General features: G+C 41.5%; 1 protein-coding gene across 2 annotated transcripts in view; it reads left to right on the plus strand.

Moving 5' to 3' along the window:
* LOC111145074 (cyclin dependent kinase 15) overlaps positions 1-13,584 on the plus strand; it is a 77,470-nt gene that overhangs the window by 11,607 nt on the left and 52,279 nt on the right. For both annotated transcript variants that reach the window (XM_022499698.1, XM_022499707.1), the window contains exons 5-6: positions 7,115-7,209; positions 7,949-8,011. In XM_022499698.1, coding sequence (XP_022355406.1) covers positions 7,115-7,209; positions 7,949-8,011 — 158 coding nt within the window. The remainder of the gene's footprint in view (positions 1-7,114; positions 7,210-7,948; positions 8,012-13,584) is intronic.

The raw sequence follows: 13,584 nt of genomic DNA on the forward strand, positions 1-13,584 counted from the left end.
TCTCTCCGATTCAAAAATCTATACACTCTCTATGAATAGTCTACAGATAATCTATGAATATTTATTGAGCACCTACTATGGCTAGGCACTTGATGTCTGCTAGATACACTAAGACATGTTCCCTGCCCTCATTCTTTTGCTAATTAAAAAGATTAACTGCCTTCATAACAACCTGAAAAAAATCTTCTGAAACTGGCTCTAGGACTATATTTTAACTGTTTATTTTTACAATTAGGAAAAAATATTTTCATTTGAACAGGTGGATATTTTAAGCTTTTAGGTAAGAATACATTCCCTCATTTTCCAAAACTGTGTATCATTACCTTATCTTAATAATGTGCATTATTTTAAATATCTTTTAAAAAAAATAGAAACTTTTGGTTCAAAGCCAGGACTTTCAGGCCCTTAGCAGCATTTATTTAAGAAGTAATCATATAACTAAATTTTTTTGAAGACTAGGCATTTGACATAATCTTTTCTCTCCCACCCCCCATTGTCTTTTTTTTTTTTTTTTTAAATACTTACATCAACTCTAGGAGGTAAAGCATGTTATTTTTGCTGTGCAGATGAAGGAATCAGCCTCAGAGAGGTTGGGTAACTTGTCTGAGGCCTCAGAACCAATAATCAGAATAGTTAGGTATTAGAATCCATTCTGTTCTCATCCTACTTTATTAGGATAAATCTAGAAATCTATAACTCAAGCACTGCTCTTTTAGCAAAAGTAAAAATAACAGTAGAAATCTGTTTTTATGATACACTTTGTATAAATGGTGAACAAAATGCGGAAGAAATATTTTAAAGAAAATAATGTTGTAGGTTTGTCAACTCTGACTCTGTCATGTACTTTATAGCCCCAGTAATTGCAGTGTTTAAATTAGAAACAGTCTTAGCTGAGGATCTTTTAAATCATTCTCTAATAGAAAACATTACAAAGTAATTATTCCCAGTCCATATATGAGAAAACTGAGCCAAAAATAGACCTAGAAACCTCCCCAAGGTCATACAATGAGGTAGAGGATGCGATAAGAACGCTGACTTGCCTGTTACTACAAATAGACTGCAGGAGGCCTGGTTGACAAGAAGTCCTCCATCGAATGCAGTCAGATCACATCACAGACATAGCACATTTTCGTATGCATCGTTGGATTTTTATAAAACAAACCAATGTCAGGATGACGATATGGGATCTGATGACAATTGTACAGAAATCAGATAACTACTTATCCCCCATTTATCCTAACACTTAACATTATCTAGATTTCTTTTCTTGGAATGAATAACTTGACTCGTTTGCTTGATTTGTGACACCCGGGCCAGAAGAAATGTAACATCAGGAACAACACACTCTCTTTCATTCAAGGCCCAGTGGAGGTTGGGGGTGGAAGTTGCCACCATTTTTAACTGCTACATAAACTCAATTACAACAGTTTGGTCTTCAGTAATTTACAAGCACTGGCTGAGTACCACATGCCAGGTCGATGCTAGCTGCTAGAGATGCAAAGACAGGGACAGGGAGGGTCCAGACTTTCAAAAGCTTACAGCCAGCCCAGCCATTCACTACATGCAGCTGTGCCATAGGCCTTCCAGAGCCATCCTTGCTCTTTCTTGTCCTCCTCATCCTTTATATAAACTAAAACAGAACACAGTAGAGTAACATTCAAACATCATGACCCATCGCACTTGGAAAGCATCAGTTTTCCTAAAACTTCACTAAGCCACAAACCCCAGTGAAATTTAACAAAACCAAAAAACGAAATATTCCCAGATCATTGCAAGATGAAAATAATTTTTAAAATTATTAAGTAACTTACATATATGAGAAGCAAATTAAATGCCATTTCATGGTCAACCAGTGGGTCCTGCTACATTGGTACATTTAAGATAATGAAAGAAATACTTTGCATTTTTAAAATGAGCTGAATAATGTTCTGTTGTGAGCTGAGCTTTGGGATTAAGTTGGTTTCTTCAGATTTTTCTCTTTGGCTTTCTGAGTGTTCTCATTCCAAGTTATTATATGCAGAATTCCTAAAACAGTGCCTGGCGTGTGGTAAATGCCTAATGAGTTTCGCCATTGCCATCATCACCGCCATGATCACCATAGTATTTTGGAAGCACTCAAAGAAATTCCATTGTGATCCCACTTGTCTGGAGCTTTGGAGACTCCCCAATTTATCTGTGCATCTTTTCTTTGAAGAAAAGCAAAAATAGGTATACTTAGAACATGTGAATTATAAAGACAATAATCTTACAGGAAGCAGAATGTTTTGATTTTAGGGTCTTTCCCCTTCTCAGTCGGCTTTTGTATCCTTCAGCTTGTTAGTCTGCAGAACACACTATAGCCTAGTGTTTATGAGGCAGCCTTGAAATGAGAAGAAAGACCTTTTCATCTTGGCATCAAGACCCACACATCTGAGGCTGAAACCATTTGAGATCCCTTTGGTAGATGGACCTGGTGATAAACCATTACCATGAGATAAATGCTTTAAACACCATCTACTCTTTCTTGTAAACTTCCCATTATTACTCATCCCAAGTCACGGTTTCCATATAAGTATTTCGGTAGTTATGGAGTGTTCAAAAAGCACTCATAGGCATGGCTATAACACTCACAACGTTTATAACATAATGAGGAAGACAACGAAAAGAAAGCGTCTCTCACAGAAACACCCTATGCCAACCAGTTATAGGTATAGAAATGATATTAGGTGATTAGTGACACTATGTAAAATTCTACATCCCTAGAGATGTAGCAATAAGCAAAAAAAGGCAGAAATCTCTGCTTCCAGTGGAGTTTATGTTCTTAAGGGTGGAGATAGAATATTAACAAATAAATATATACAATGTTAGAGGTAATAAGTGGTAAGTGCTACGGGGAAGAATAAAAACAGGGCCCAGGGACAGAGACTCATTAGCGTAGGTCAGGGGTGGGGGAGCTTCTATTTCATTGAGAAGGGTCATGGAAGCCCGGACTTCACATGTGTGAGGTTTGAACAGAGACCTGAAGGAAGTGAGGGAGAAAACATGCAGGGAATGAGATAAGAGGGCTATAGGCAGAGACAAAGACAAGTGCAAGACTCAGGGAGGAGTTGTGTTTGGAAGTGTCCAAGGAAGAGCTACGGGGCCCTCGTGCTAGAGCCAAGTGAGCAAGGAATGGAGTGTGAGTTGATGAGGGCAAAAGGAGGTAATGTGGACTCGACAGGCCACTGTGAGTCCTTTGGATCTTACTCTGAGTGAGATGAGAGACCACTGGAGAGTTTGGAAGCAAGAGAGACTTCCAGCTGAGGAGATCCCAGTGGCTGGCTGATCTGTGCCCAACAGACCACAGGAAGGGAGGGAGGATGCAGGGAGAGAAACCAGCTAGAAGGGATGTGCGCTAATTCCGTCAAGATAGGATGATGGCTTGGCCCTGGCTGGTAGCAGAGAAATGGCAAGAAAGAAAGGATTCTGGACATGTTTTGAATGTATTGCCAACAGATTTGTTGAATTGGATTAAGTGTGAGAAAGAGTTGAGAGAAGTTTAAAAAGGTATCTGCAAAGAAATTGTGAATTGAAGATTAGACTAATAATATAAATATGAGCGCACAATAGAGGAATGTTAAAACTGATACTTTTCCTACCCCCATAAAATAGAGATTACCAAGAAAACTATGTAAAATATTTATACCCACTGTTAGCAGAGAGCCTCATCCTAAGGAGATGTTGTTCCTTGAGCTTTTTGGCAAATGATAGTATGAAGCCATCATGGTTAAGAAAACATGCCACCAAGATTTTAAAAATAAGCATCACAAGGGGCGCCTGAGTGGCTCAGTCAGTTAAGGGTCTGACTCAGTTTTGGCTCCTGTCATGATCTCAGGGTGTTGAGATCGAGCCCCACTTCTGGCTATGCAATCAGCAGGGGGGGGAGGGTCTGCTTGAGGTTCTCTCTCTCTCTCCCTCTCCTTCTGTCCCTACCCCCCCCAACTCTCTCTCAAATACATAAATAAATCTTTAAAAGAAAAAACCTAGGCATCATGAGTTTTAGTAATATCAAATTTAAGTGAGAATAAAATTATATTGGGGTGCCTGGGTGGCTCAGTGGGTTAAAGCCTCTGCCTTCAGCTCAGGTCATGATCCCAGGGTCCTAGGATCGAGCCCCACATTGGGCTCTCTGCTCAGCAGGGAGCTTGCTTCCCCCTCTCTCTCTCTGCCTGCCTCTCTGTCTACTTGTGATCTCTGTCTGTCAAATAAAGAAATAAAATCTTTTTTTAAAAAGGAATAAAATTATATTAAAAATAAAACATCTTAATAATATTCTTAGCAATTATAGCTTTACCATATCCTTTAAAATCTAGTTTGGGTGTGTGCTTTGTAATGCATGCATGTGTGTGTGTGCCTGTGTCTCTTTGTACAGGGAGAGAAAATGAATGTAATTCATAAATAAAAATATACACAAAATAGCATTCTCAACTGATGGTCAGACGTCATTATTATAAATATGGAAGGTGCTGAAAACTCTAGCAGGAACAAAATATAAACAGAATTTAAAGATATTGGGGCGCCTGGGTGGCTCAGTGGGTTAAGCTGCTGCCTTCGGCTCAGGTCATGATCTCGGGGTCCTGGGATCGAGTCCTGCATCGGGCTCTCTGCTCGGCAGGGAGCTGCTTCTCTCTCTCTCTCTCTCTCTCTCTCTCTCTGCCTGCCTGTCTGCCTACTTGTTATCTCTCACTGTCAAATAAATAAATAAAATCTTTAAAAAAAAAGAATTTAAAGATATTAATCTGGGAGTGGGGAGTTAGTGCGTTCAAGGTTAAAGGGGAGGGCAGGAAGCTGATGGCTGGGGTATTAATTCTAATTTGCAACCGTGTGAGGCTTTCCATTTTTCAAGGGTTCGTCGCATAATATCTGATTCCATCCTCTCATTAACCCCGTGAAGTCAAGTCAGAAAAGGCATTATCTCCTTTTCAGAAGGAGTGAATGGAGATGGGTTGAGATACGCTCCTGAGCTCACTCGGATAGAAAGTGGTGGGATCAGGATTCACATTAGGGCCTCTGGCTCCACAGTCCGTTCTCTGTGAAGACATTTAATAAATATATTTGACAAATTAAGTGCTTACTCTTGGCTGAGGATTGTACTAGGTGATGCGGCGGCATCCAGAAGAGAGGGAAAGTCACTCGCTCTATTCCCACGCACCCTTCAGTCTGGGGCCAGGGACATTAAACAGATGCCTGTGAAGCCGTTGACTACATTTACCAAGTAACATATTTGTAAAAGTGGAATAATAAATTTAGCTCATAAGGATTCAGGGGGCAAAACGTAAAGTTAGAGTATTAGTCATCAAAGTAGTGTGAGCCGGTGTGATAGGGCTCCTTTGATGATTCGTGGCTCCCAGTTCAAACTGATGTTAAGCAAAGAAGGAAATTCACTGGCTGATAGTTCTGGTAACTCTGGGCTGGCAGGGCGTAGATGACGTCCCCAGGAATCCATGCCTCTCCGTCCTCAGTTTTTCTCTGTCTTAGTTTCAGTCCCAGACAGGCTCTCACCAGGTGTTGGTAATGTGGCCAGAGCAGCCCCTGGTGAAATCCTACAAGCTCAACCTTCCTTTCACAATGGAAAAGAAAGCACCTCTTTCTGGATGGCCCCCACAAAATACGGTCTTGTGCCTAGTCTCTGAACGAGATCGCTGTGGTGACACATTCAGTCTGGGGTGACGGCAGGGTCAGCCGAACCAGAATAGGTGTGGACTGAGTGAGTAGAGGGTTGGTTCCCCACAGGAAAGCAGAGGTGTCCCCACTAGAAAGGAAAATGGCTCTCAGGAGGGCAAAACAACAGAGGATCCTTACACCAGTGTAAGATTCCTGAAAGAAGTCATTTGTTCCAAAGTTCGAAGGTAGTACTTGAGCTTGGTTTTGATCTTATGGAATTCTGGCAAAGAATTGGTGTAGGTGACTCATGACACACAAGCCTGTCGGACAGAACCCAGATTGGAGGGCTTATACTTAACTTTCCCTTTCCGCTAAGTCTTAAGGACGCTGTTTACTCGTGCAGAGATGTCCTGAGCTGAGACTTGCCATCTCCTTATTATGCCTTTGCTGGCCTCTGCCCTTGTGAAGCTGGGGGGTCTTCCTATCCCTGAAACCCCCAATGACAGCCTTTCAGACTCCTTCCCAGCCACTCACTGGCCTTTGCGGTGACTCCTCCCTTTTAAAGCTGCCTTTAGTGACCTGATAATAATGTGTTAATAAAGATGCATGACAGGTGCCTGGGTGGCTCAGTGGGTTAAAGCCTCTGCCTTCGGCTCAGGTCATGATCCCAGGGTCCTGGGATAGAGCCCCTCATCCGGCTCTCTGCTCAGCAAGGAGCCTGCTTCCCTTCCCCTCCCTCTGCCTGCCTCTCCGCCTACTTGTGATCTCTGTCAAATAAATAAATAAAATCTTTAAAAAAAAAAAAAAAAAAAGATGCAAGAGACAGTCCTCAGACCTCCCCACTCACACTCTTCGGGATTCTCCAATTTTTGGCTCTGTCCTCTTTTCCAGTTTGCATTTTCTCCTTTTCCACAGAGATTTGCAATTCTCCCTCTAAGAAATCCTCTCCACTCTCTACCATCTTTCAACAATTCTGCATCCCATACTCTTATCCCTGCCTTCCAATAATCACATCCACTGGCCCTGCTGACCCTCTGAGACACTTTGAATTTTAGAGAATGGTCACATGTTGCAAAGTCCTACTCTAGAAGGCAGAACACTCCATTTCCTGCTCCTGCAATGGCCTTTATCTCTCTGGACCTCCTCTCCTGTAACTCTAAAGTGGAGATAAGATTCCCAGAGGGAAGCATTTGCAAAGTGCTCTGAGTGCTTTGATGAAATTGATTAGATAAATGGAAACATTTTTTTTTTTTTGCAACTGCTCTAGCCTGTAAGAAAAATAAGTTATATAAATGCAGTGACTTGCCATTTGACAAATAACGAAGGTCCTTTGCAATTTCAAATATTATTTCACGAAGGTTTTTTTTCCCCCAAGCAACAAAAAACCAGAATGGTTGATTTGAAGCATTTAAAAAATAAATACTGCTTGGTATCTTTAAAGCAGTACTTTCATTATCAATGATTGAATTAACATTTTGTTTAATTTCTCCAGCTTCTCTCTTGAAGGGTTTGAAACATGCCAATATTGTGCTCCTACATGACATCATCCACACGAGAGAGACTCTGACATTCGTTTTTGAATACATGGTAAGTTGCCCCAGCATTTTATAAAGCGTAAGGGAAAAGCCTGGTGCTCGTATAATGAATCTGTTAATATTTTATGGCATGATAAAACTTTCATTACAATGTGGAAGGTGTCATGGAAATTTTCATTATTATGATTACTAGGCCCTATTGTTCTTAGACTCCTTTGGCCCTGCTTCTTTACCCACTGAATTTACTGTCTTTTCCCCCCACTTGCTGGCAATAATAAATAAGCATGGTGAGTTTGCCTCCTAAAGAAAACTTTTGTGCTTATTTTTTATCTATTTTTAATCACCATCTGAGCAGAACCCCGCATTTTTTTTCATTGACAACAAAGACATAAATCGCAAGGTTTTTTAAAAAAAAATTGTATACAAGTTTACTAAATAATAACTCACTTTCATATTTTTGAAAGGAAAAAAAATTCAAAATATTAGCAGGAAGAAATCCTGAGGCATGTGTACTTGACTGGACTCCAAGGGGAGTGAACAACGCCTGTATCGCTGTGCTCAGTGGCGGTCATTTAAAATGAACATATTGTTGTGATGAGAAACAAGCTTCCTTCCTAGGACAGCCATTTAGAAAGACACACTGATAGTGAGGTCTCAGGAAAGCTGGTTATGTATCTTTTGTACCTTATTCTCGAAAATTCTGAAGCTTGTATCTGACAGCCACGTCTGTGGTCTGTGTTAGGACACTGTTTAAGCTCTGCTAACATCATTCTCTCCATCCTCCCGTGTAGCACACAGACCTGGCCCAGTACATGTCTCAGCACCCAGGAGGGCTTCATCCTCACAATGTCAGGGTGAGTACTTTGAGAGGCAGGACTCCTCCCCAGCTTGCCCTCAGCGGAAGAATTTTGAAACAGACTGTCATCACAGAGTAAAATCCCATGATATTAAATAAGGTGCCTATCATTGATATTCTAGAGAAACGTTTTAGAAAAAAGATCCCCCTTGGGGCGCCTGGGTGCCTCAGTCAGTTAAGCATCCAACTCTTGATTTCTGCTCAGGTCATGGTCTCACGGTTGTGGTGATGGAGCCCCCTGTCAGGCTCCAGGGTTCCATGGGGAGTCTGCTTGAGGGAGATTCTCTCTCTCTGCCTCTGCCCCTCCCCACCCCACCCCCGGTCATATGTGCATTCTCGTGAGCTCTCTCTCTCAAAATAAGTAAATAAAATCTTAAAAAGAAAAAAAAGTCCCCCCTTAAGATATAGAGCAATGTCTAGCCATTTTCCAAGCAGCCTAAACTTGTCGGTCATCGCCATCAATGCAAATGTGTCTTCAGAAGTACAGATCAATTAAAGAGAATTGCATTCAAAGGAAGGAAGTGGAACTAAGCCATCATAAAATAAATACATTCTTCATGGCAGACTACTGTGGTCTGTGATAAAGTTTGTGATATATTTACAGCTCCCCATCAGAATCAGCAAACAAAGTACCCCCGTTAGGTCAAAATCAGTTACCTGTTTGCCTGTTCTATCCACTCGTGTTATAAATGGGACCAAGTTCCATTTCCCAGTCACTGGAATAGAAATAATAATAAACTCTTAACTCTCTATAATTCTATGTCTGCTGTAAATTTTAGAAACCATTTCATTTCATACTTTCCATTCCCTAAGATTTTTATTGGCATTAATTGGTCCTTGATATAATCTATATGAAATTTCTATATGATGTACTCATTCATTTAATTAATATTTATGTTCTTTTATTCATTTATTCATTCAAGAATGATTGAGTACTTGGTATTATATTAAGTTCTGAGGCTTCACTAATGAATAAGTTGTGTTTCTTATTTTCAATAAGCTTAAAGCCCAGTAAGATATATGGACTTAAACAGGTAGTAAGAAGCATGGCTTAGCCTAAATGGCTACAGCCATGTTAACTAGAAATACGGTGAGAACTCAGAGTAAGGGGACCTACTCCAGTCTTGGAAGCAAGGGGAAAAAGAAGGTTTGAGGGTTGAGGAAAGTGAAAACATTTAAAAATAGCTAGTGGAGATGGGATAGAGCCCTAAGTAGGCCAACCAAAAAAGAATGTCCAGTAGTGGGTTGAAGACTCTTGGTGAGAATGGAAACCATTAAATTATCTGCATGATCCTGGGATTTCCTTTTTAATGACAGTGCTGACCAATTCAGATAGAGGAATCAAAAAAGTAGACAGTTGGATTGATTCAGTGTTGGGATTTTGCCAGACATGTGAAAAGAAAAAGACAGTTGGGCAAGAGATTTGAGCAGATTGTCAAGAGAGAGGTTAAAATGATGGTCAGGCTTCTGAGCTGAGTCGAACCTGAAGGAAGGAAGTGAGGCTAAGCAGGTTGCTGGTAGCTAGGGAGAGAGCAGAAGAGTCAAGGAACCAGGGGTATTGATTAAGTTGATGGACACTTGGAGAAAGGATAACCGAGAAAGAACATTTTCAGGCTTGAGTGACTCTCATCCCTGGCACTCTGCTAAAGGCTTAGAAGGATAAAGAGACATAGAAGACATGATTTCTACCCCCTCAAGGGCCTTACAACCAAAATCAAGAGATGGGAAATAGGCACCGATCCTATGACAGGACATTTGTGAATTGTGAATAACACCAAGTAAGAAATGAGACCAAAATAGAAATAAGACCTAGTGTAGATAGATGTCTTCGCATTTTAAGAGCTTTTATGAAGCCAAATGTTAAAAGATGCATTGCATTTCAAGAAGCTGGGATAGGGGAAGATGTTGGAGGAGGAAGGAATGTTTTCAGCAAAGGGACAGGGCAGAGACGCAGAAGCGCCGAGCAGAGCAGTATGGGATGTGTTGAAGGATGAGGATCCCGGAGTTGTGGACCATTAGGGTTGGAGGAACCACAGTGCTTTTCAGCCTTCACGTTCTGACCCGTTTGTGGGTTATGAAATCAATTTGGTGATCAGCAACTAGCATTTTAAAAAATTAAATAGAATAGAGGAGAAGAGAATAGAAAATATTAGAGTACGTTACACATAGTAAGAATAAGCACTATTTTGTGTTTCAGCTCCTGCTGAAGCTGTACTTGTACCTCTGTACGAATACAGGATACATATGTGTTTCTTATTGTAAGTTGCAGCAGGAAAAAAAAAACCTTAAAAACATTGGGCTGGTCTAACTTCCTTATTTTGCAGAATCAGAATCTAAAGTTAAGAAGCCAAGTATTTTGCCTGGGGTTACAGAAACAGCTTTTGCCTTTGCTAACCGTGATTCTTGCTGAAGGTCCTTTTCCACTAGTGCCCATACTGCATCTCTGGTGCTGTTGGCCTGACATAGAGAATTTATTAGTGAGATCAGGGTACATAGGCCTGGAAAAATAGATGGGGTAGGTGGCTGAGAGCCTTATTTTCTAAGATGTGGACTCTATTTCTTAGATGGTAGGGTCATTAAAGGGACTTAAAGTTGAGAGAGAATGACATGATCAGAAGGAAATTTATGTAACTGGGGTCCAGGACTGATGTGACTGATGTGGGCCAGCCCAGGGCTTCTCAAACTTCAGTGAGCGGACGAATGACCTGGGCATCTGATTCAGGAAGTCAAGGGTGAGGCCTCACATTCCAGATCTCTAGCATAATCTCCTTGATTGACCAGAAGAATTATAGATCTAGTAACAGAAATGGAAGAAGTTGATTTGGAGAGGAGGAGGAAGAGTCCTGTTGTAGACAGGGTGAACTTCTAATCGAGGTGGAAATCTAAAGGGAAATGAGCAGTAGACAGTGCCCAGGAGGAAGCTATATGCTGGAGATGTAGACTTGGGGGAAATTGGCGCTTGGAGTTTGTAGTTCAAGACAAGAGAGTAGATAACCCAAAGATCAAATACACCAAGATAAAAGAACTGATTATAGAACTCTTTCCTTTAGGGGTTAAAGGAGGAACAGGACAACAGGAGACAAAAGGAAGCAGCTTTTCAGACTGTAGAAGATCCAGGAAAGTACACTCTCTTGAAAGTCAAGGCGAGAGCCAATTTCAGAGAAGGCATGGATGGTCAAGACGGTCACTAGCTCCAGGAATACAGTTGAAAACCGTACATGACTGCAGTCAGACTTGACCACTTTGTGGCTTTGTGAGGGCTACGCTGCTTAACAGAGGGACTTATCAGGGGTATATGGTTTTCCAATCAAAGCAAGTGGGGCTGCAGATGAGTGTCCCCTAGCAGACACAGCAGAGAAAATGCTCACTCTGGCCCAGATAGCACTAGCCCGGTGAAATGATTTTGTTCCCAAGAGCCTCGCTGTGTTGAAAACAGGACTCTCATCCCTGGGGTCTGGGAAGCCGCTCTGGAAAGCATCACCCACAAGCTGGCTTGACACTGACTAAGAACTAACACCATTGGGTTGGGTTGGGTTGGGTTGTGTTATCGGAGAAGCTTGGGCCAGTGTGAGGGAAGGATCCAGGTTGCAAAGGATTCAAGAGGGAGGTTAATCAGGGCAGACTTAAAGTTTTAAGAAGCGCAGCTATAAAATCCCATACATTAATGCTGCGCGTTACCGTGTAGGAATGCTGACGGACATCCATGAGGAGCCGGGGAGGAAAGGGGCCTGAGAGCGAGGAGGTGGGAGGTGCGGATGACTCCTTAGTGAGAGCAGTCTGCACTCCACCATGAAAAGCATTGCAGGCTGGCCCACGCACAAGTTCTGCCTCTGACTCAGCCTGCTGATGCTCCCTTTCCCTGTCATTTTTTAATTTGCTTTTCTCTGGTTTCTCAGAATGGCGTAGAGGAGTTAGGCAGGTCTGAGTTTGAGTTTTGGCCCTGACTGTTTCTTGACATGTTTTTAAAGTTTCCTTGAGCCCTATTTTTCTTATCTGCAAATCGAGGACCAGCTTATCTCCCTCACGGGGTTACTTTGAGGATTCTAAAAGGTGCTAAGTGCGCAATAAATGTTGTTTTCCCTTCCTCCCTTCTGTCTCTGTCCCTTTATTGTCTCAAGCTCTCTCCTTCCTTGGTGTTCTCACATTGAAAGGCATTATCTGTGAGCACACAAGGTAGCATCTTCTCTTTTTCCTGCATTTTTCATTGGTCCTTCATATTGTCTTTTCCAGAAATATTTGTATTTATAGCTGATTGGAAGGTTTAAGTGTTGGCATAGGAATTTCGTATTTTGGTAACTTCGTGGTTTGATGAATGGGAAAACGGATAGTGTATGTGTGCAAAGCACCAATATGGGAAAGCACTGGGGAAACTCATAGAACCAGTGAGCATTTGAAGTAGGAGTTGAAAGAAAACTTTCACGTCCTTAAATGGCTTGTGAGCCTGAGGTGAGACCTGCATGGAAGTCCACGGCCCCCAGACTCGTGCTCTGGTCAGACCACACTCCCTTCAGCTTGGCTACAATATCTCCTACTCATTGTTAGGCCAGTACAGGTCCCAGCGTCCCTGAAGTTCCTAATTTCCAGGATGTGATGGGAAAAGTGGATCTATTTGCACAGCTTTGCATCGGCTACTTTGTCTGCCTCTCCAGGAATGCTGGAGCCAGGCTTTTCTCTTCTAAATTGTCAGAACATGTTCTCAGTTGGCAGAGGTCTTTGTAAACACTAAAGTTGGTGTTTCAATTCTCAATTGCCAGTGGCACTGGAAAAGAGCAAAAGACATTGGGATCCTAAGCATTCTTTTTTTTCCTTCAGCTTCCATACTGGGGAGAACCTAGAGATGTTTTCGGTTTCTTTTTTTTTTTTTTTTAAAGATTTTATTTATTTATTTGACAGAGAGAGATCACAAGTAGGTAGACAGGCAGGCAGAGAGAGAGAGGAGGAAGCAGGCTCCCCGCTGAGCAGAGAGGCTGATGTGGGACTCGATCCCAGGACCCTGAGATCATGACCTGAGCCGAAGGCAGAGGCTTAACCCACTGAGCCACCCAGGCGCCCCATGTTTTCGGTTTCTATGCCTTCTTTACCACATGCAACATTTAAAAATTTGGGCCCACATTGTATTTTTCCCTCTTCTTTCTTCTCTCTACTATTTATTCCTTATTATTTTCAGACTTTTTTTTTTTTTTTTGGTCTAATTTTGGGGAGTCTCTCTTCCCTCTTAATCAAATGGCTGTATTATAGCTTGTTTTCAACTTTGGACTTCAGACTTTAAAAATAGGTTTAAAAAGATAATGGTTCCTTTATTTCCTACTACCCTCTAAAGATCTATTTCCCAGTCTGGTCTCCTTGTGTTATGTTTTTAAAAGGGTTTCATATCAGAGAGCTTGGAAAACTCAAGCAGTTGTAAACCTTAGAATATCATTTCCAGGTCAACTTTGATCTTATATGCCAAGTTCATCGGTGGGAAAAAAAAAAATTAAATCTTTCACAACTAAATCAATAACTAGTGTTCCAAAGGAAACTTCAAAGTTTCCCTTTAGATTTTTAAGGAAGGGTAATTCCTCCAGTATCAAA

This window comes from Enhydra lutris, unplaced genomic scaffold, assembly GCF_002288905.1.
Source record: "Enhydra lutris kenyoni isolate GAN:26980312 unplaced genomic scaffold, ASM228890v2 scaffoldscaffold1, whole genome shotgun sequence".
In the NCBI taxonomy this organism is placed as follows: Eukaryota; Metazoa; Chordata; class Mammalia; order Carnivora; family Mustelidae; genus Enhydra; species Enhydra lutris.